General features: G+C 40.8%; 1 protein-coding gene across 2 annotated transcripts in view; it reads left to right on the forward strand.

Moving 5' to 3' along the window:
- EPHA3 (EPH receptor A3) overlaps window positions 1–19,883 on the forward strand; it is a 235,162-nt gene extending 215,279 nt beyond the window's left edge. For both annotated transcript variants that reach the window (XM_076350835.1, XM_076350842.1), the window contains exons 15-17: window positions 349–542; window positions 15,639–15,794; window positions 17,262–19,883. In XM_076350835.1, the coding sequence (XP_076206950.1) occupies window positions 349–542; window positions 15,639–15,794; window positions 17,262–17,367 (456 nt within the window). In that variant the 3' untranslated portion in view covers window positions 17,368–19,883. The remainder of the gene's footprint in view (window positions 1–348; window positions 543–15,638; window positions 15,795–17,261) is intronic.
- The last annotated feature ends 4,128 nt before the right edge of the window (window positions 19,884–24,011 follow it).

A 24,011-nucleotide genomic window follows, 5' to 3' on the forward strand; every position in this document is an offset into this window, starting at 1 on the left:
CAAGAGATATTCAAGACCCTTTGAAGTTTGGCATAGTTAAGCAAGCACCTTACTAACTGTAGCTTTTGTTTATGGATTTAGTTCAATCAAGTGTAAGTTTTGGAGATCCTTTCTAGACTCTCACCTTCCTCAAAGTCACATTCTGTATCTTAACTCCCCTTTCTGTATGCCTAATTTACTGCCTGGTTTACTTTGCAGATAAACCAGAGGCATTGCATGACAAGACAATTAGTGAATAAACACATTTGTTGAAACACAGAATGTCTGTGTTAATGTGGTTCACAGAACTGATAAAAACAAGTAGATTTAAGTGCCTTTAAGTTTTCAAAAACTTTTATCCTTGTGCAGGTGATTAAGGCTGTTGATGAAGGGTACCGCTTGCCACCTCCTATGGACTGCCCAGCTGCCTTGTATCAGCTGATGCTGGACTGTTGGCAGAAGGACAGAAACAACAGACCCAAGTTTGAGCAGATTGTCAGCATCCTGGATAAGCTGATCCGTAATCCCAGCAGTCTGAAAATAATCACCAATGCGGCGGCAAGGTGACATATTAGATCTTACATTGCACATGATTATATGTCTTTGATTTCTTCATCTTCCATAATTAGAGTTTGTTTACTTTGTTCACCCGCTTCTTCAACTTTCAACCATAGCTGTTTGCAATCTTGAAGGCTAGAGAAAGCTTCCTGAATATTCCTTCGGGAGAAGGATTTAATATTATTTTTATTATTGCTGTTATTTTTATTAATGATTTGCTATTATTTATCCAAATTGTGAAAAGCTGTTATGCTAGGGTTATGAAACCCATTGTGAGATTCAGCAGAGGTTTGGGGGAAAAACACAGATGGCAGATTTGACCATCATGTGATCTTCCTTTTCCTTCTGACCTTATGTGGTGTTTTAAGTGCTTAGTGTTTTATAGGTTACAGCTAGCCATGTTCCTAAGTGTCTTTCTGAATTGGGTCCAAACACATATCCTACACTCTTCTGCTCTGCTCTGACAAGTCATCTTAACTTTAATCATATGAATAAACATTTTGCTTTCAGTAGGACTCACAAATTTAAAAATGCACTTATATTCCCTGTTAGATCAATGCCGTAACTAGGAATTAATTTCCAACCTGTGCAATATTCCTAATTGCATTAAAAACATTAATTTATAATCCTGGTTATTCAACACATTCTGGAACATCACTATGATGAGATAAGAATTATCTCATTGAGAGAGAGTAACTGAAGAGTGTGTTGACACCTAAGGACATGATGAGGATGTGGTGAAATAAGAGCTTTGGTTAAGTAGGGTTTAAGTGAATTGGTTTATATAATGCACAACATGTCATACTCTTACTGAAGTGATCTGAAAAGATGTAAAATTACTTCTGGCATGAATGCTAGTGCAAAATCCTCTGTCCACAAAGCAGGCAGAGTGAGGGAGAAATGCACTCTGCTGCTTCAGACCCAGGTCTTGGAGAGTGTTTCAGTGGGCAAGAGACCAGACTTTGACATGAGGCAGGCTTCAAAAACACAGCAAAACATTCCTCTCGGACCATTGCTTGTAACGCAGCACACTTCTTGCCATAGCAATCGAATGGGAAGGCACAGAAGGGAAATGGAGCTAAGGCAGCGGGAAGAACCGCATTGATACTGCAGCCTGCTGTGCAGGTGACATGGACCTTCCCTCCCTTTTCGTGGCCCCTGGCATTGTGTTGCATCCTGAGCTAGAGGCTGGCCATCCTAATTACCTCCTACTGCCACTCCAGAGGCGTGAAAAAGAAGGCAGAGATGGGAGGAGGAAGGCAGCCATACTAATGGGATTCGCTTTTAAATATGTATAATGAGAGAATACTGCTTGCATGGCAATTACGTTTCAATAATTTAATTGGTGAGCATTTAACACATAGTAAACCAACATGCTTACCAAAGCAATTATTTCTGTTACCTGCCAGGTAACAGAAAACAAAAAAAAAAACAATATTGTTGGAAAAAAACCCAAACTGTTTAAACACTATCTTCTCAGTCAAGCATATTTCTTCTAAACATCTTGCACACCCATTTGGCAAATGATTGGTGAAAATAATTATTTTGTAGGGATATACTGAAGCAATCTGCTGAATAGGGGAGTTGGGAGTCATTACTATCATGTTTTGGTTTTGGGATTTGATTGCAGAAACCAGTGCTGCATGTTTTGCATTCCAAACAGAAGCAAAATATTCCGTGTTTACTGTCCTTCCAATTAGGGAGTTGAACCACAGCAGAGATGAAAACAATGTTTGAAACAAAACATCATTTCCAGTTTACCTGTTCATAGCCAGTAAAAGGTGATATCCTCTAATGGAGACCAAATTCAGTCTGAGTACTGCCTGCGCCTGCTGGGTTCTGCGCAAGAGCACCACAGTGCAGTATTGCTCTCTCCCGTCTCTCTCTTGCTCTCTTTGCTCCTATTTCATTATATGCTTTACTGGCACAGGCAGCAGAGACTGCACATCAATACCACGATGCCGTGCTCTTTGCTCATGGCACAGCCTGGGGAAGGAAGGAGGCAGCTAACACGGTAGGGGACTTCTCACAGATGCTTTAGGTGAGCTCTCAGTAAAATGCTCCTCATGGCAGGCTGCTGCTTTGGCTTTGATGTGGAGCACATTTCTGAGGAGGGCAATGTTGAAGGTGATTTTTATTCCTTCCTTCTCAATTACCTTTCCTCTGCTACGTCCTTGCACCCCTTGCATTCCCAAGCAGTGCAGTATCTCTTCCTCTCTGCAGCTCCTTACTCCCCGGTGACAGATGGGGGGCTGTGGGGTCCAGGTGGTGGGCACACCAGCATGGGTGAGCCCAAGCCCTTCCCCTCTGGGAAGGCATTTGTTGCAGTTCAGGGAATGTGTGACCCGTGATCTCTCCATACCAGTCTGCCCCTGTCGATGTCTGCTGACCAACCCAGGCTATCCTTAAACTTGAGTACGACCAAGGATTAGGTATGACAACATGAGGGGTGCTGGGCAGTCCTATGCAGATTTGGAAATCCATGATCACCCCCATGTAACCATTGCCAAAACTGATTAATCTCGAACCTCAGACCCGGCTGAAAAGCTACAGCCAGCTCCACACCCTCTTCGTGTCCTGCAGAGAGGCACTGCTGGCAGGTAACGTGTGCTCCTTCTGCAGCAGGAGCCGGTGGTGCTGCTGGCCAGGGACTGAGCGCTGGAGGTCCAGCATCGCTTTCTGACAGACTGACAGAGAAAAATGAGAAGCCAGATTTAAAATGGGTTTGGGTCTCGCTGTAGCCTTATGTGCAGAAATATGTAACTGATATGAAAGGGCAGTGAGTCAGGGCAGCTCCTCAAGAAGGAGGCCCACAGTCAGATCCCTGCCAGTATCCTTGTACTGTCAGCAGCCGGAAAGGGACAGGCGTTGCTGCAGAAGTAAAGCACTCTGTGACTCAACCCCGAGGGCTTGGAGGGTTACATCGGCTCAAATGGCTGCTCTCAGTTGTTATTTGAGGCTGTAGTACTCCCGCAGCACCTCTCCCCATACCCGTAATAAGCAATTAATCTAAATTACAGAGGTCCCAGCTCTCTTTTACCCATGTCTGTGGTGCTACTGGAAGAACGCTAAAGCTTTATGCCCACCATATGCTCGTAGGTGTTCAGAATATACTCGGTCAGGAAGAATGTTTAACCTGACGATGTCTGTTGCAGATGCAAAGCCTGTCTCTTCTTACAGATTTTAGAGCTGATGTTTGTTTAAAATAGTCACAGCACTGTTGTATCCTATTTAAAAGCACATTGCTGGAGGTGCATAGGATATCCCTGTCCTCTGGTACGTTACTGTTGACTGACGTCAACTGAAGGATGTGCTTGACTGTACATCTGATTCCAGGCTATAGCCCAGGCACGTTTTACACTAATACCTCATAGGAATACAGGAGAGGAGTCAAAGCCTTCAATTCTGTATTTCCTTTTCAGTTTTCTATCCCTTCTCGCCAATCCATGGCATCTAATAATTTCTTGATACCTGAGGGGATAGTTTTATCCTTATTGATCGTCTCTTCACAGACCGTTCTACGTGCTTGTGAACCTTACATTGACAAAAGGTTTTTGTAACCTCAGCACAGCAAACGTTTCATAATACCTTTCCTGGTATTGTGTTTCATCTCGAATTCACATGAAAATTCCTTTCCTATTCCTTGTAAAGTACAGAGTATGGCTGATTTCTTTCTTACCTGTCAAAATTCACTTTTTAATCAGGTGGCCACCTTGAGGTCTTGCTAACAAGACCTGCACTGGTTATAGACACATAGGTGTTTTGTGTCCTTCGGGCTGCCTGGAGTTACCTAGCTCTGTAAAGGGCTGTAGGAACAGAACTCAGTACACAAAGTTGTACAAGTCATGCAGTTTTCAAAAGCGCAACCTCGTGATATTTTTATTTGATTTATGTCTTGCTGTTCTTTCCTGTTTTCTGAGCATGATGTTCATTTTTATAACAGAATCCGTAGGTTGTTTGGATATCTTTAGGGTGGAAGTGAGTTCATAGTTCTTCCAGTTTTGATCAGGTTCATTATTTTTCTTCTTGAGCTTATTATTTTTTAGTCCACTGTGTATTACTTCACATTTGTGAACATTTCATGCAGATACAAAGCAGATGGAAAGTTTTCTAAACTTGAGTAGGAGAGACAGAATCATTTCACCCACCTGCTAGCCAGTTGGTGAGGCTGTGGTCTGAAAGGGCTTATTAGTTGTTGTTTAATTTGTGTGGGGGAAAAAAAGGAACCCAAGAGTCACGCAGCTGGAAATACTTTGTATACACTACAAATCTTAAATGGACTCATAACACTTCGTTTTCTTTATCTGTTTTTTTTTTTTCCCCACTTATTTATATTTCTAGGGGTTATTTTCTTATTTATATTTCTGAGTCTGATCTCTTATGTGTATAATGGCTTTCTAGAGTTACAATGCATATTATCATTTTATGTATATGAATCTTACTCTTACACAGCCATTTGAAAAAATATATTTAAAACATAGTGTATAATTAAAAATATATTTAAAGCATTTCTGTGTCCCAAAGTGAATTAAGCTGTTGGAGGATAGTGTGACCTTGAGGTATAAGGGTTGTGATATAGGATTCAGGCAACCCAAGTATTATGGCAGCTTTCTTATAGTTGCTGTGTACGTTCACATCTGTGATGTAGGTGTGACTAAAGGCACTTAGTCTTCATGAACCTGCTATGAAACAGGAATAGCTGAGTTAATCCACAGCCTCTGCCAAGAAAAAGCATTTGAAAAAAATTGAAAAATGCTTCTAATTCCAACACATGACTCTTAGAAATTCTGAATTTCTGCCAGGTCTGTGATTGATTTCAAAACTGAGAGGGAATCCACACAAAAAAAATCAACCTGCTTCTGTATTTGCTTTTGTTTCTATATAACCTTTTGGTGAAGTGAAAGTCAGTGTCAAGTATTGCTGCTGTTGTTTCTTAATACTGCAAGCACATATTTAGGTGAGGAGGAAAGAAATTATATTGCAAACAAGGGGAGAAAACCACCTGAGAATTCAGGATTTTTTTTATTAAGTGGTCTGTAACCATTTTTTGTGTTTCTAGCTGTATTAATAGCTATATCTAAGTGCAAGAATTGCAAGAGTTTTTCTCGTATACCAAATGCAGAAAATAAACAGCAGATAGTCTTCCTTGTAAAAAAGATCATTACTTTACGAATTGCTCAGAGTTAACAGCTGACAATTTTGTTAATTTCTTTGGGTCTTCACAGAAAATGCTACTTATTTTGCATTGCAAATTGAGAGGAGGGTCTCAGATAAAGGAGATTTTAATGAGAAATTTATCATTCAGTATCTTTATTCTCAGCTCGTATCTAGCCCAAGCATCTAACATGGAAAATCATTATCACGTCTTACTGCTTACAGGGAGCTCTAGTGATTTTTGTCCACTCATTAATAAGATGTCAGTAGTGTGGTTTGAAACACATTTGTTTTTAATTTGGAACTGCAGCTATCAAATATTTTGTAAAATCAGTTGGTCCTCATTTTATTTTGGAAAATGTCAAAACATCATCCATTTCAAAGGCAGCTGTCCTATTGGGACTTTTTAAATGATTGTTTTGTTTAGCTGACTTTTCTGTCTCTCTGAAAATTTAAATTACCTTCCTCGCAGGAGGATTAATTAGCAAGTTTGCCCCAAATCTTTGAAGATGAAGGTGTTACTTACAGGCTAACCAGTAATCGTTAATAGCATTCAGCATCTGTTTCTTCTGGCATGGAGCTGCCTTTAGTATGAAATACGTGGAAAAGACAGAGCATGTTCAGCAAAGGCAGTAAGCTTCAGTAAAGCCATTTGATTTCATAAACAGAGGCAGGATGCAAGGCTGGCTCTCCTGCACTTTGTAGACTCCTCTCTCTGCTCTCCAAGCACTGCTTGTAGCATCAGCCAGCCAAACTGCTTTCCAGTCAGTCCTTGGGTTTAAGATACTTCCGAAGGATGAAAAATCTGATTCTGTGTTCTTTCGTATGGAAGCTTCTGAAGCAAAGTTTTATTTTGTAATTTCAAGTATTCGTTTTAGTCCACTAGTCTGCTCTGGATAACATGATAAATGTTACATGTTTCAAAATGCAGAATTTCTGAATAGACGTACAAAGTGAAAAGCTGATTCAAAATAGGGAAATCAAACCAGATTTTTAAAGAAATAATGCTGCTTACCAAAATAAAAGGCATTCAAAATTATATTTATGCTAATTTCAAAATGAAGACCGTTACGAATGTTAACTATGCACCTTTTCTCTGCATAGAACTTAAATGAAATTTAAACCCAAATTTCTTTTTTCCGGAATGAGGTACCTCATCAAGCTCAGTCAAGTTATTCTTGATCTATAATAATGAATGTGCAGCTAGAACGTGTTCTTTGTGTTTATGAATGATAATTAAGTACATGGATAAAACCTCTTAAGAATTTATTGAAGGCTCTGGAACAGAAGTTTACAAAATGTGTAGCTGCCTCCCTGGAACTCCATTTAGAGGCCTGAGATTGTATATCACATACTACTATACAAATTTCACATCTTCCATTAATGTCCAAGTTCCAATTCTGTGATGAGGAAGCAGCGTGCCTGACTATGGGAATTAAAAAAAAAAAAGGTTTAGTCTGTAAACAGTTATGTGATTTTTTTTTTTTTTTAATCCCCAAAATACATCTTTTTTGGTAATTCATGACATTATATATTGAAAAAAACCCAACAAAAAATGCATTATTTCTGGATTGTACAGCAGCATTGGAGGTAGTTCTGGTTTCAGATCTCTTTTATGTGTTAGAAGTTCTCCATTTAAATGTGAGTTCTGCTGGTATTGTTAAGTCTAAGGCTAGAAAAACAAGAAAGCCGCTTATTTTCTGAAAAAGCATAGTTGAAATTCTTTTAATATAGTCCAGGAAATTTAAGGGGTCAGGGTCAGTTACTCTTCCTGACGAAAATACAAAAGTGTTCAAAAATGTGTACGAGTAATTCCTCATACATTCTTTCATGTGTTAGCAAGTTGTTTACAACCCTATCCTGGTTTTCTTGAATTTGATGTGTTGTTGGAATTATTCACTGGAGTAATTTCCTCGAGCAGTTTTTGGCCTACCTGTTCTTTGGGCGTAGTTGATTGCAAGTGTTTGCTGCTAAACATGTGCTTTGTTGGCTGTCATTGTGGCACTCTCAGTGGTGTCAAGCATGATGTTTGCGCTCGAATGTCCAGAGGCATCATTTGCATTAAAATTTGAAGTTTGCTTCTCACAAAGTTTGTTTCCGCTTAAAATCTGATGATTCGGTGGAAACTCTCTAGTATGCTAGCTTGGTAGGATATTTGGGAAAATTAAACTCAGTAGGAGCAGCAAACACATCAAATAAAAAATTCAGGTTGCTCCATTATGCAACATAATTCAAGCCCTGTTTTTACAGTTGTATTTGCAACAAAATGACTATTTGTGTTGGCTGAACATTTTGTTGAAGAGTTCCCTTTTTTTGCCATTCAGGTCAGAAGGTTTCAGATGCTTGACACATATTGCTGACATGCTGTAATATTGCTTATTTGCTTCTCCCTGGTAGGAACTTTCAGGCTGGAGGACTGAAGGAAAGAACTTTCAGTTTTATTTTGAGCGTTTTGGAGAGGGCTTCTGCTTTGTGGTTGTCCAGGCATTAACAACAGAGTCCAGGTTTGGCCAAACACTGCATAATGCAAGCCTATGTGTGAATTTTTAGCCCAGTTCAAAACCCAGCAACAATATAATCCGTGTCCTAAAATGGACTGCTCGCTCTAAAAGAATTCAAGTAATGTAAGCCTACAATGCTAGCCCTCTTTCTGAAGTCTGTTAAACATAAAATAGTGAATTTATGAAGGGGAGAAGAACTTAAAATCATAGAACCGTTTAGGTTGGAAAGGACCTTTAAGATCATCGAGTCCAACTGTTAACCTAGCACTGCCAAATCCACCACTAAACCATGTCCCTAAGTGCCACGTCTACGTGTCTTTTAAATACCTCCAATGGTGGTGACTCCCCCACTTCCCTGGGCAGCCTGTTCCAGTGCTTGACAACCCTTTCGGTGAAGAAATTTTTCCTAACATCCCATCTAAACCTCCCCTGGCGCAACTTGGGGCCGTTTCCTCTCGTCCTATCGCTTGTTACTTGGGAGGAGAGACCGACACCCACCTCGCTACAACCTCCTTTCAGGTAGTTGTAGAGAGCGATGAGGTCTCCCCTCAGCCTCCTTTTCTCCAGGCTAAACAACCCCAGTTCCCTCAGCTGCTCCTCATCAGACTTGTTCTCCAGACCCTTCACCAGCCTCGTTGCCCTTCTCTGGACACGCTCCAGCACCTCGACGTCCTTCTTGTAGTGAGGGGCCCAAAACTGAACACAGTATTCGAGGTGCGGCCTCACCAGCGCCGAGTACACGGGGACAATCACTTCCCTACTCCTGCTGGCCACACAATTTCTGATACAGGCCAGGATGCCGTTGGCCTTCTTGGCCACCTGGGCACACTGCCGGCTCATGTTCAGCCGGCTGTCAACCAGCACCCCCAGGTCCTTTTCTGCTGGGCAGCTTTCCAGCCACTCTTCCCCAAGCCTGTAGCGCTGCACGGGGTTGTTGTGACCCAAGTGCAGGACCCGGCACTTGTCCTTGTTGAACCTCATACAATTGGTCTGGGCCCATTGATCCAGCCTGTCCAGGTCCCTCTGCAGAGCCTTCCTACCCTCGAGCAGATCAACACTCCTGCCCAGCTTGGTGTTGTCTGCAAACTTACTGAGGGTGCACTTGATCCCCTCATCCAGATCACTGATAAAGATATTAAGTTAACTACAAATCACACAGAAGAGTTGAAGAATGGAAGATTACAGTAAATGATACTCCTTGGTGTGTAATCATAGTTTGGGTTGCGTAGGGAATCCAGGAGTTACACTGAGGAGATTTTTGGGGCCTTTAGTTAGTTAGCATGCTAGAGACAGAAAAGCCCTATTTTCACTTCGCTTTTTCCAGCAGTCATTAATACCATGCCTGAGGCAGACAAGAATCAACCATTGTTCCTTCAAAGTTAAAAGTTGCTGGGGTTCACTGTTAACAGAGACAGTAAAACATCTATTTGCACTTTTGCACTTCCAATTTGACTCTGCTGGTGAAACTCAGACAAGAATTCACAGCAGATGGAGTTGGGTACTGTATAATTTAAATAGTAATGCAGCCAGACCAGCGGGTGGCCTGATCGTGAGTGTTTACTGTGATTCTGAGTGATTTTGTTCTGCTGTTCTCAGCTAGATGTGCTGGGTTTACAGCGTGAAGCCCTCGTTAGCGTTAATGGTAATTCTGCTGGAAATCCTGGAAAAAGAAACTGCACGGAGCCATTGCCTGATGCCGCGAATGCTGTAGTGAAAGTCTGTAGAAATTCATAGCACGGCCAAATGTGAGATATAACAGCAAGTCATACACAGCAAATGGTAGATGCAAAGAGCCAGAAAAGTATTTTAAAAGCTCTCTGAGGCATTTTTCTCTCCTTCTTTTAACGAGCCTATAGACTGTCCTAACAATAATGACTGGTTGCTGTTAAGGGTCTGTCTCTGGACCAGCTACGAGTTCCAGGAAATGGCCATGTGACGTTACTTCTGCGGCTTAAAAGCACAGGTTAAGCTGTATTATGAGAAAAAGAAAATCATTTCAGCAACATGCTGGTATTTTTTGCCTTCAGTGGTTTTGGGGGGGGGGGGGGGGGGGGGGGGGAGAGAAAGTAAATTGAGGAGCATTGATACACCCAGACATATGATTTATTACCCCACCAGGATGCTGAAAAGGTATAAGCCCCTTGAAAAGCATGTTCTGAAGGGCAGCTAAAGGAGTAGGGAAGACTGGAGGACTGACCTATGGGGCAGTTGAAATTTTATTTGCTCATTATCGTAAAGGAAGCTGTGGTAAGTTTTTTGCCAACAGACAACATGGAGCTAGAAAATAAGAAGTCCAGGATGACATTTAGAGAGTGGTATAATTTTGCAGCAGACCATCAGACTCGCCTGCATTCTTTTCCCTGTTGGTTATTTGTATTACCCCTCTTCATTTCTCCAGCTCTCTTTTGACTTCAGAGAGTAGTCACAACCTGCTTATTCTGAGTGTGCAAGCGTGATATGAAGCCCCTTGGAAAAAGCAAATGTGCCACCCTAAGAGGTGAATTGTATTTTAGGGACTAAGTTACAAATTTTGCTAAGGGTACCTTAAAAATGGGCATGAAGAGGTGGAATGCCAAAGATTCTTATCTTTAAGGCCCAGGCATAATCAAGTAAACACAATGACTCTACTTCTCCTTGGTATGTCACTTATTTACTAGTCTTCTGTTGATACACATGTATACTTACAATTCTGTTTGCTGTAGAAGGTAAAACTAAAATTTGTTTTCTATGCTAGCTGTTGTTTTTTGGTTTATTTTTCTCTTGAAATAGGAGATATCCTTCTTGTTAGATCTGAATTCTGTGCTTCAGCTTCCCATAATCGTAAAGCACATAGGATTTGTGTTCAAACCAGGCCTGGCTCCCTCCTAGGGAGCAATTTCACTTTACAAAATCAGCTTATAATTACCTAAAATTTGCCACAGGAATTTACTTTATGTTTTTTAAATGCTTTCCCCCTTAAAAGAAACTGACTGTGGAAGGGGAAGTCCAGATTTAAAAACTGAAGGTTGGTTGTGTTGTTTGGAGGAAGGCATAGAGAGGCTACTGCAATATGAAGTCCGGGATCGTGTGTGCCCAACTTCTCTGTGTATTTGCAGAATACCACCCTTCATGCAGAAGTGGCAGGACATTTTCCTTTTATTTGCCTCAGCTCCTGGATTTTACAAGTTAATGTATCCCTTTCTCTCCAGGCAGCAGCCAACCAGAGACAAGATTTCCATGCCATATTGGGAAGGGTTCTAATGATGTTTTCTGTGGTCTTTGTCATTACTATATGGTGCAGCAAAACTTTCCCTGTGTTGTGACAAAAAGCTGTGCTAATGATAACAAACTATAGTTCTCCCTGCTACTGCAGATGACTCGAAGTTTAATTCCAACTGTTAACGTAATGGGCACATCCAGACAAAGCTTTCAGCAACAGAGCATTTTGTAACTGGCATCTCGCTGTTAAATTTGTCTCTCTAACCTGAGTCTTGCTGATTTTTTTCAGGGTACCACATGTCAGTAAGTAGAACTCCGTAGATAGACACACAGTCAGGATGAACAGGATAGAAAGTCTTTCCATGACTGTTGAAAAATAACACGATGGGGTATATCATAGTTGGTCAAAGCAACAAAACAGAGACTTCAAAAAAAAAAAAGAGGGGAGAGAAGAAAAGAAAAGACAGAGGGAAATGTTCTCTTTCACTTCCCCTGAGCAAACATGTAATTTCCATGATTTCTTTTTAATGACTCTCTTCTGAAGCTAGTAGGTACTGATTTATGAAAAGCTGTAAAAGATCAGGTGGAACCCTGCAGGACGTCGTTTACAGCTGCACGGATTGCAACCATCTAATTTGTCTAGTAAAGTGTGAGCTCATGGTGCACATCACCCAGACCATAAATTTCATGTTCAGACCTTCTGTCTAGGGGCTGGGTCAGGGGGAGAAAAACTGCCGATGTGTGCAGATGCTCTGAAAGCCCAGCTTTCCCTTGGTGCATGCGAGGAGACATCACAGACTCTTCACAGTGAGACAAATTCCTGTTCATTGATAAACTGTCCAGATGTCCTCTCTGAGGAGGAAAGTAACTAATTTTTGTTTGGAATCCTACAAGGAGAAAAATGATACTTTACAGTGCTGGTTATTCTGAGGTCACTTGCATTAAAATTAGGTCATATTTTTTGTCCTGATGATACTTTGACCCAAGTAATAAACATAAAAGCTCTTTTGGGCCACTCTAATTCCTAATCCTAGAGACCTGTTCTATTTCAACTAGTTTATACTTCTTTTTTTTTCATTAGTGATTCTTGAGTCAGGCCTTGTTTTATTAGATTTAAGTTGAAAAGACACATTAGGCTGGAAAAAAAAAATCTCCATGCTTTATCACTAAGAACACTTCATAAATACTCTTAATAAATGTCTTGGGATTCCAGATGCTATACCCAGAAAACTATAAATAAAAAGCATTGGCTCTTCGTGGGACAAACAGTAGTCAGGGAGATGCAGGCTGTACAGCTACTGAATAAAAATGTTTTGGGCCTGGTTATCTAACCTGAGCCTTTAACTGGAGGGCGTTTAAAGCTGTATATCACATAGGTGCCTTAGATCTGGTTTTAGCATGAGAACAGTTACCTGAAGCGTGCTGTACCTTCTGTCCTCAGCTCCGTCTTTGTGTCGGTGCAGCCATGCTGTGCTTTCCCTTCTTTACTGTTTTTGGGGCAGAGCAGGTTTCTGGTGTCTTCTGTCATTTTCCTTTCTGTCTACAGCTGTTCCCAGGATGTGAGGTCCATAGTTGATGCCAGTGATCACGATCATTTGCAACAGCTCCTTGTCCTGGCTGGGCTCCGAAGGGAAGGTAGTCAGGCGAAAGGTGCCTGATCAGGAGCATCGCTGCTCTGAGACCTCATGAAAATTTATGGTGAATCTACAGCAATGTTATGTTCATTTGTAGTTTTGAAGTTAAGATATTTCAAGCATCTAATGAGCTCTTTAATTATGGCCTGCAATCCTAGAAGGGAAGAAGATATTAAAATAACTTCCTGAGCCTGAAAGAAATCAGCTGATTGATAACAATCGGCAAAACATCAGAAGTAAAAGGCGCTGTTTAACGTGTAGGAAATACCAAGAGTTATTGTTTAGCAAAGCTATGTTGTTCTTTTCTTCAAAGGTAAAAGGTAAAAGTCTCGGTATAACTGATGTGGTATCTCCTGATTCCAGTGTAAGTCAGATGTACTGCAAGGGTATGCTATTGCAGTGCTGCTGATCTTGATGAAACTTAATAGACTTGTGGTGGGATTGAGAAGTTTTGTTTGGATTTTCTAGGCTGCTCATTCACTGGTATTTAGACACTTTGTTCTCTTTGGTGCCTTTACAATGTCTCCCTTTATGTTTTTTCCAGTGCTCAGAGACGGCTTGGGTTTGGGGTGAAGAGGGTGTTTTACAATCCAGATCAGTTCTCCAGTACCAGTAACTGTCACCTACCCGTTACCCTGCGTAGTCACTGCCTTTAAATTACAGTGTTAGTCTAACCACCTCTCATTTTCACTTCTTTCCAGTGACAAAAGTCACTTCAGATGGATTCAGCTGTAGTAGTCAGACTCCTGTGCAGGTGATGTTTCACTAGAGCCACGGGGAAAAAGAATTATGGGGCAGAAAAATAGACTGTAAAGTTGCAGTGCTAACTGCTTTGAACATCCTCCGGTTCAGTCTCCTGTGCTCATGAGTAGCACCATCGTAGTAGCACAGCTTAAGCACATGCTTAGCTTGAAGCCTGAGATTGATACCCATAAGGTACTTTACTTAAAATGGAGCATGTATGTTTCTGAATGGGAGCTAAAAAGCTGTCCAGTATGGACATATGTTTGTCAGCGGAGGGAAAAATGCAGAAATAGAGTTGATGTCTCTAATAGCATCTGACTAGTCGAGGAAGTCATTATGGTGCTAATTAGCACTGAGAGAGAAAGGTAACTAGAATTAGTAAGATGTCTTGTCAATAGAAAGAAATTACTGATCGTATTGCTATTCAGGGGCTTCTCACACCTCTTAGAACAAATAGCAAGTCGGTGAGGAGGAACAGCTGAGAACAGGCTCACCTCTCTGAGAGCTGGGTGTCTTCTCCAAGCTGTTTGCCTGGAAGACCTGTTTCAGAGAGGACAAACCCCCTGCCTGGAAATGCGTGTGTGTCTCCGTGGACTGCAGCAACAGTTCAGAAAACTAGCTCGACCTATTTGTGGTATTTTTAGATGGCTAAAATGAGGTGTGGTAGAGCCTGACTCTAGTGACTTCATGGGGAAGGGCTGGCATTTATTTTTAGTCTTGATGTGCTCAAATAAGAAGTTACAGTATGCTCACAAGACCATGAAAACAAGAGTATTTGTACCAGACAACTGAATTTCTTTATCAATATGGGAGCAGCCACTTTTGCCGTTTGCAATATGCAAAGTGCGGGGTCAGCTGCAATATATTCCTTCTTGATAAAAAATTATACATTTAATCGTTATTTTGAGAAGGATATTTTTTTCTCAATAGTTTATAGGTAGACTTATGCAGATGGAAAAAGATTTAAATGGGCAAAGAAGCGTGGACATATGTTTTGTTTGATTCATTGTGTTGGTTTTGTTTGTTTCTTAGTGGTTTCTTCGTTGTTTTCTAAGTAGAGAACTTGGATGCAAATCATGTCAGTTCAGCATCCTTCATGAGCACCAAGTTAATTTCAAAGGCAGGAGATGATTCAGTTCTCACTTCTAAATTCTTTGTGTGATATCCTTATGGAAGTTTCAGTCTTAGAGTGAGCATCAATTTTAAACTGGACATGGCAATTGCATTTTACATTTGGCTAAGTGTATTTAATAACAAATTTCCTCATTTCTGCCTCTGTGCACTGCAGAATGCAAGTCTCGTGCGGTTGCATTTGTCTCACAAATTGACTTAACATTTGATTTTTAGACTTGATACAATTTTTTTTTTTAAAGCCACTAGTGTCTCATTATTTGTGCTTCCAACTTAGTAGCAGCATTTAGGATTTGTCAGTGGGCTGCAATACTCTGAACATTTAATACGTGTAAATTCTACCAACGCGCTCAACTTGGAGTCTAGAGTGTGCATCGTTTGTGTGTTGTTTGGGACTAGGTGGCTCGCATAAATACAATCTAAATTAGGCTCGTCTTTGCTAACGCTTCACACATTAAATTGTAAGGTAACAATACACTTCATGAATTGGTGACGCTTCAGTGATTTAAATGTGGGCATGAGAAGCTGGCGCTCTTAAGCAAGATGATTACGCAGCGTTTGTCAGAGCTGCCAGCATGAGTACATGTGGTGGCCTCAGCAGCAGATAACTTCCACAGACGAACAGAAAAGCCACGTCTAGCCTGGAAGCTCCTGCCGATGCCAGTGCTAAGTTTAGACACACAATAAATCCATACGTATACCTGCTCCCTAACTTTCATCACATTCTTTTTTATTTCAGGCCATCAAATCTTCTCCTGGACCAAAGTAACATTGACATTTCAGCCTTCCGCACGACAGGTGATTGGCTCAATGGTTTTCGGACAGGACAGTGCAAAGAAATTTTCACGGGTGTGGAGTACAGTTCCTGTGATACAATAGCCAAGATTTCTACAGAGTAAGTTTGAATTGACTACAGCTCTTCATCATTGGTTGTTGCTGGAGGTACAAGTTTAAACATAAGCATAAGAGTAGCGTTTTTATACGGAGTTTCCAGTTTTTAGCTAACATAGTCTTACATTTAAAAAGACAAATGTAAATTATTGTTGTAGTTGCAATACACATGCAGGAAACCTAGCTGCTCTGGTGATTGTGTGAAGGCCACGGTCCCACAGCTTTTTCTCACTGTTGCCAAAGAAATTCCCAATTCCTTCTGATACAGTAGCACCGTGCATCATCTGGTACACCAGCATCACTTTATTTCGCTCACAGTTTAGGAGTTTCTGTGTTGATTCTTTATATTCTGCCTTTTATATGGGGGTTTCCCCACAGCTGGCACACGTGTGCCAATCTTTTCCTTTATTGCCCATCCCGTATTCCATCAAACCAGGTGAGACAGAGCAAGCACTATGTAGCTGCTTTCCTCCTACATGGTAATAATTATTCAGGGGATGAACTCCCTGCTGCCTCTAGTTTTGACATTTAAACATGCTAAACTTGTAAGTTTACAAGTTGCAAGTTTATTACATTTAAATGCAATCTGTCTTTGTTCTTGTGATAAGGAAGAGTAGGGTAATGTTCTCTCTGCACCTGAAAAGGCATCAAGTACAGTTATGAACTTACTGTCAAAGGAAATCTTGACTCCCTGTTGGGCTAGCTGGATACACAGCAAGTTATGAAGAAGTAAGCAGCAGCTGCAGTATCGACAATTAAACACATCAATGATGTTAATTAGTGCGTTATTGCAACTATAAAAAGGCTGCTAATGGCTTTTTGTAACAATTATCCTTTGGGGACAGTGCAGAAATCCTCTGCAGGAATGCCCAATTTCCTGTGAGCCTGTGTTGGCCCTTCGCAAGTGTTAAACCACGTTTGTGTCGCACAAGGATCAAAGAGACAAGACGGTCTGGAGAAACGAGAGGTGACAAACAGGGTAGAAGCTGGAAGCTTGGCCATATAGCCATTAATCTCATTGCTGATACCAGAGTTAAGACGACCATTCGGAGGGCTCAGCACATAACAGCGAGATGTCAGCACCGCTCAGGGAAAGCGATCAGGCTGATAGGGGGATGGAGGCGGTAGAGGGGCTCAAGATCGCAGCTGGCCCAGAAGTGAACCCCTTGCCCCTAAGTCCCAGTGCGTGTATCACTGGAGAATGCTGTTTCATTGTCGTGTCTTCCAGGCAAGCAAACACAACAAGGCTAAATGAGTTTTTACTCTTTTTTGCGGCCTCCTGCTGTTTTCATACAATGGCTCTCAGTATTTTTCATACCAGGGTTTGTGTTTCAGCAGTATTGCCATACCTGGAGGCTCCTCCGATGCAGCGATACAAGACGAGCGAGTTGATTTCTGTTTGCTCACATCAGCCCTAGGAAACACAGAGACAGTATGCTCACTCACCCGGTGCATCTTCTCTTTTTTCCAGTGACATGAAGAAAGTCGGCGTTACAGTTGTGGGGCCTCAAAAGAAGATTGTTAGCAGTATCAAAGCTCTAGAAACTCATACAAAGAACAGCCCTGTTCCTGTGTAAGGTACCAAAATGATGTTGCTCAGGAGAGAAAAAAAGAGAAAAGTTGCATCACAGGGCAAAAGTGATGGCTGATAAACGGCAGAATTTAAAGGAGTTCTTTGCAACAGCTTTGGAAACGTAATGGTTGAAATTTCAAACCCACTAAGACACTCAAATATTGAGTATAAATGCCTTAAAAATAGGAGTGAACTTGTTTTCTATCTGTTAATCCTATAGGGTGGGTGCTCTTGACTGACTGTTAATGCAGATAGTAGATTTCAAAAGAAAAAAATATGTAAAAAATCCTTCCAAGTAAAAACCAGTGATACTAAAATCTAGAGCCATTTGAATATTAAGTGACTGAATAACACAAAAAAACCATGGACGTAAAAGCTGTGTATTTGATCTATACAGCAATCAAGAAGAAAGAAAGACTTGCAGTATTTTTATACAGAAGAGATCTGTAACAGGTATTTTATTTCTTTAAAAGCAAGGAAAATAGAGGACTATACCTCACTACTTGTCTGGCCATATTTACTATAATGTCATTGTAACATGCTATTTCAACTTCAGAGAGGAACACAGAAATAAAGTTTGTAGTGACTTTGAGTTAGTTGACAAAAGATTTTTGCCATTATGTTAGCTTCCCTAATTGTGTTCATTTAAATAGAAACAAGTCTTAATTTTTAAAAGACTTATTTATTTCCTTTTTTTTTTCATTATTGTTTATATTTATGCTTAAATACCTTAACCTGGCTGTATTATTGCCAAGTGCCAAATGTTATGAAAACTTCACTGGTTCAACCTGAGAAATTGTCTGAGGGTTAATTACTAGATTATTTTATACTCATAACATCATATATGAAATACAGAAGGAAAGAAAGATGGTCTTTTTTCCAGCTCTGACGCTAGACAAAGCATCTGGACTTCTTGAGATTCCTTCCATTTGCTGTGCGTGGTATTTTAACCCTGGCTTGAGTTCTGGCAGAGTTGTGTGCATATCGATCTCTAGATCAGTATCTGGCCCAGTCAGGTACATACATCTCATTTACTTCTCAAAGGCCTCCTTCCCTGTCAAAATAAGGACCCCTGTTCTCGGATGGTGTTCAGGTGGCAAGTTTACCTAGCAAATATTAGAAGGAGTCAGGGTTGCGTCCTGCATTAACTGAGGATGCTTTTTGAGTTCCCTGGGGAGTGGTCCATTTCTCGCTTCCATCTGGCAGGCTCTGCTCCTGATGCTGGGAGCTGGGAGGTGTACTCCCATGTGGGCAGCCGCTGGTAGTTACGCTGAGGTGGTGACTTGCAGCCAAGGATAAGTGGATAGTTTAAAAGGATGACTTAAGCTTGTGAAATGGGACTTTGGTGTGTAATTTTACCTAAATCTGAGCTAGAAGACATCTGTCCAGGCGCTGCCATCCTGCAGGAGCCTTGCTTTATGGCACAGGTTCCTTAGGCACCTGTTACTTGAAAGAAAGCAGAAAGGAGCCTATCTTTAGGAGAGCATTCACATTTCCCAGAGGAAAAAGGAGCCTGGAAGGTGGGATTCGAGAGTCCTCCCGCATCTTCAGCATCTTCCCAATAGCGAACTCTTAAGCTGCTGCTCCAGAGCACGTCGGTCCCGGTTCTGAGCAGACACGACCCTTCACTCTGAAAATTAGTGGTCTAAATCGCAGTGTGAGGCACTTCTGCTACGTACAGACGAGCTTCGTAACGCTCTAGATGTGATGCCAGGCATGCAGACGTCAGGCTTTGGGCACTAGTGGAAACCACTCTGATTCCCAACTTGCCATGCTGGAATCTAAACCTGATTCTGATGAGTAACAGTGAGTCCCTGAAAGTCCAAGACTGTGTGAGAGGCAGACGACTATATGGCACGCCGCGTTCCGCTGTGCGTGCAAAAGCAGGTAACTAGTTGTGCTTTCTTTGTTGTATTGGTTTGGTTTTTGAAGCTCCTTGTAGCATAGGGCACAAAAGTAAAGGAAGAATCGGTTCCTAGGATTTGTGTGGCTGAATCAGCTTTTAAATTGTTCTTCATGGGTCCAGGATTTATAAAATGTAGACACACAACGTTTATCACACATTGCTAAACAGAAGCAGAATTAGAGACTTTTTAATGAGTGCTGGCAGTGAGTATGCTGTAAAGGACTGGGTTTGAAACACACTCACAGGATAATAATTAGCAATATTTTCTGAAAGAAAAATGAATGGGGTTTGAAGTAAGTTGAAATAAAAAATGAAAAATGGAAGAAAATGAAAATAAAGCACTTAAGATGTAAAGAACACTTCTCCTCTGCCACAATCTATCGCGAAATGCAGCATGCTGAATAGAAAAGCTGTATTTTCCATTGCTTAGTTCATTCAGAATCTTTCTTTTCTTCAGTTTGAGATTGCTCTAAATCAGACATTGTTAGTGAATTTAAGTCACCAAAATCCACTTGCTTACATTGTCTGTGTGAGTGCAGCTTTTTATAACACATTCCTCGTGACGTTTCTCTTCAGCTTCATTCTGCCACTGGAGAGTGGGGGAGAGGGGGCTGGGGTCAGGGGAAGACGTTTGTGAAATGCTTCTGAAAACACAGAACCAGTTCTTAGAGTTTCAGATGATGACTGAAAACTTTGCGCCAACCACCCTCAATTTTCTCTCAGTATCTTGTCACATTCCTTGCCCGCTGTTTAAGCATGCTCAGCGTAAAAGTTTCAATCTCATTGATGCTTGGGGAAAAAAGAAACTCAATTTTGCTTTTCTTTGCTATTAGGAGTAGAGGGTTTTAAAATATGTTTAGGTTTCTCTCCCTGTCAAAAGTTGATTTGTACTGTAAGTGGCCTCTGTTGCAAGCATCCTATACTCCCTGTCCCCGTGTACATATGTATACATAGCAGTGTACAATTCTTCATTGTGGAGTAGAGATACTAGAATTTGCGTGGCCATCTTCCTGTACAGGACTTGCATCGGTTATCGACATCAAGCAAAATGCAACTACTCATAAAATGACATGCCGTACTATTGGTTTTGTATCTTTAAATATAGTTTCCATTTTATTTATTTCTGTTAACATATCTAGTTTTGTGCTGTTACTTAGCATCCAATAAGCAATGTATAGATGTGATTTGATCGGCAATATGTATTTACGTTAACTTGTATTTCAAAGCATTACTTACTCATTTAGATTATATATTGTGCAATTGTAGATGGCCTCTTACTAATGTAAAATGATTTGTAGTGGAAACATTTATATTTTTATAATAAACATAATGAAAGTATTTTTTACATACTGGAATACTGAGGTGATTGCTTGGAGGACAAAGTAAATTTATTTGATTAGAAAAGTGTGATAAAATTGTAATTAAATATGGATAAATTCTGAGTGTTAAAGCATGGGTTCAGAGTGAAAGCTTGATATTACCTATACTATCTATTAAAAGGAACAAGGAGTGCAGGTTTTAACTAGATAGACCAGCATTTGTGCTAAACTGACTTGTATCAGTCAAAGACTTTACTTTCTCCATGGATATGGGAAAACATCGTCTACTACAGCCTGCCTACGGGATATTCAAAAAGCTGTCATTTATTTTAGTTGTGTCAAGTATTTCCAAACTTTTGCTTTTTTTCCTCCCTTGCCAGTGGACCTCTTTTCATCTTATTACTATGTTGAATCCAGTAAAAGATGTACTTTTCAACAAAATAAAAAAGCCCACCGCTTACTGTAATTTAACCCCACGATCATTTCTTGCCTCTGAGTATCTGTATTAGATAATATTTTGCTCCTGTTTTGTCATGTCCCTACCAAGTTGTTTCTGTAGACTTCACTGAAGTACAGTGTCTTTGAAAAGGCCAACATACAATTCAACTTTGCATCTCAGGAATTATCTTCATAGAAAGATAGGAGTGGTTTGAATGTTCACCAGTAACTTGAGGAGTGAAGTTACAGGATCTTTCTGTACCATAAGTGATTTTGCATGCTTTTGTATATTACTGTGCTTACTGGTGCAAAACAATGAATGATATACCTGTCCTGGACTCTGTAAGTTGATAAACTTTATGGACGTGGATGTGGCATACTTTTTTTTTTGGCATTTTGTCTTGGTATCTTCAATAGAAAGGGGAATCACCGAAAAGAACTACCTAGAATTGGACTTAACTTTAAATGACAACAGCTGGACTGAAATCCAGTTTTTCTTCCTAACACCAGTATGCCTCACGCTGTGCTGCAGTGGGTACCTATGGTGTCGCTTTCACTTCTAATGAGTGGGTTTCAATGCTATACTTGAATGGCAGGGAAGCAGCTCTTTTGGTCTAATCTATGCAGTATGCAAACTATTTACGCTGCAAATAGGTTTCACTGCAGCAATTGTGTTACGCTGACTTGCGTCTATCCCTTTAGCCTTACTGGTACGTTGTATTTGCTTTTTATCTCAAAGGGCACAGTGGATATTAATGCTTTTATAACTGTTGCATTCGTTGTAAAACGGTATTAATACTCGCAGCCGGTTCTGGAACGGCAGTAGGATGCATTTACATGAAGAGCAGCAGAACAAGCAAATGCCTTGCAGCCCACCACCATGTCTCAGCTCAAATCTGGAGGGATAAACTGCTGATAATCTGTTCCACAAATTCGGATATGCCTCTTTTTTTTAGTAATGTCCAAGTGACATTTTTCCACTTTGCATTCCTCCTTAAGGGTGACACCCAGAGCTAGATACCTATACCAGTAAAAGCGTAAGCGGTGCTGAGTGGAATCAGACAATGACTTCTGCAGTCTCACGTATGCCACTCCTGTGTTAATTCTGACAAATATCCATATTATTGACTTCCCTTCATTTTCTGAGCCACTGTAACTCCTCAGATCCTTTCCAAACTATCACTGCCTGGGCAGTAGTTCCCCATTTACATGTGTGACTCAGTTCCTTTTTCAGTCCTGAGTCCAATTCTTTGTGTAGTTCTTAATGAATTTTACTTCCCTAATTTAAAAATATTTCTCCTAGAACTATTTCTCTCAGCCTTGATTCATTCACACGTATAAACATGCACATGCTCATCACCCAGCTTACTAACGCAAATGGTGAACAAGCACGAAGGACGGCCTTCTCGTGGCTTCTTTGTTACGCTTTTCAGGTGGCCAGAGAGACTCTGATAAATGAAGAGTACTCAGTACGCAAGATTTTTCAGCTCACTCTGCTTTCACATGACAATGATTTCATAATAGCCCATATTTCCCCAGTTAGCTCATAAGAAAATCATGTGGGACAGCACCAGAAGTCTTACTAAAGACAATATAAATCACATCTTCTACTTTTTAGATTATCCTGTCACAGAAATAAATTAGATGAATTTGACATGATTTGTTTATTCTTGACAAATCTTAGTTGGTTTCTTAAGACCTTGTAATCCTCCAGCTGCTTAGAAGTGTGTGATATATATATGTATCTTTCTGGGTATTTGAGGTTAGCATACCTAGTCCGTAATTTCCTGGCTCTGCTTCTCTCCCCTTTTTAAAGGTCAGGGTGATCTTTGCTGTTCTCCAGTTGCCTGGACTCCATGACTTCTCCAAGAGAACAGCCAGTGGCTACCCTGGGACTAGTCCCTTAAGTTGCTATAGTAAATCTCACAGACTCTGCAAACTTGAATGCATCGATCACTTGTTCTGAGTTCTAGGATTCCTAACTGTAAATTAAAAATAAAATACATACAGGCAAATGTGTTTGCTGCGTGCCCAGGTTTTCAGCTTATGTCTTGAATGTTTGCAAGCAAGCAACTACTAAGAGTCACCATTAAAAAAGCATGTAGTAACATCTGTTTGGTTAGCAAATTTCATTATTTGTTTTTAATTAGATTGAACAACTGAGGTTCATCACTACTGTATGACTTTGAAGTTGGATGGTAAGGTCAAGCATCCTACAAAGGTAGTTGAGATTCACTGTCTGGGATCGTTAGAGATCTTTTAATTCACTCTGCTGCTATCTACATAAGGGGGGAAATATCCTTTATCTCCACTCCTCTTTCATCCAGTTTATCCTGATATTATTAGTAAGCTCAATTTTTAGACCTTTTCTGTAAAGTGAGCCACTTGAGTTTACCCACCATGGATTTGTAATTAATAGTGAGTTTAGTTTCCAACCCTTCCAAAAGTGTGTTTGCAAGACAGTGTGAAATAACCAGAGCTTTATATTCTTAATATTTGGGGATTTAGGGAAGCAGATGTTAAGCTTGTATCTGAACTGATTCATCGCTAAGCCGTGATACGCAGCAGAAATTTCAGTTTCAGCAACAGTAAAGAACGTGTGGGCGTAAAGCGTCAGACATGAGGTCTCAGGCACCCATAGATATCATCGTCCTGTGTGTGTAAGGTGCCCGTGGGTTGCTACTTTAATAAATATTACATATCCTTCCCAGAAGAAACTGTGCTGTAGCTATACATTGAGGCTGCTTCTCAATTGGCAAAGTATACTGCCTCTGCGTTGCTGAGGCGCCGTGCATGCTGTGAGGGCACTTTATCTTCAACGCCTCAGCCAAAGCAACATCCGCCTTGGGAGAGCTGCAGCCCTCACCCCAAAATGCTGTGCAGGGCCCACCCCAGCCCTCCCCACGGGGCTGGATTTCTCCTCCTGGCACAAGGCCTGCAAGGACAAAAAACAAGCATTTAGTCTCGCTCTGTTCACATGAGCAC

This window comes from Aptenodytes patagonicus, chromosome 1, assembly GCF_965638725.1.
Source record: "Aptenodytes patagonicus chromosome 1, bAptPat1.pri.cur, whole genome shotgun sequence".
Taxonomy (NCBI): Eukaryota; Metazoa; Chordata; class Aves; order Sphenisciformes; family Spheniscidae; genus Aptenodytes; species Aptenodytes patagonicus.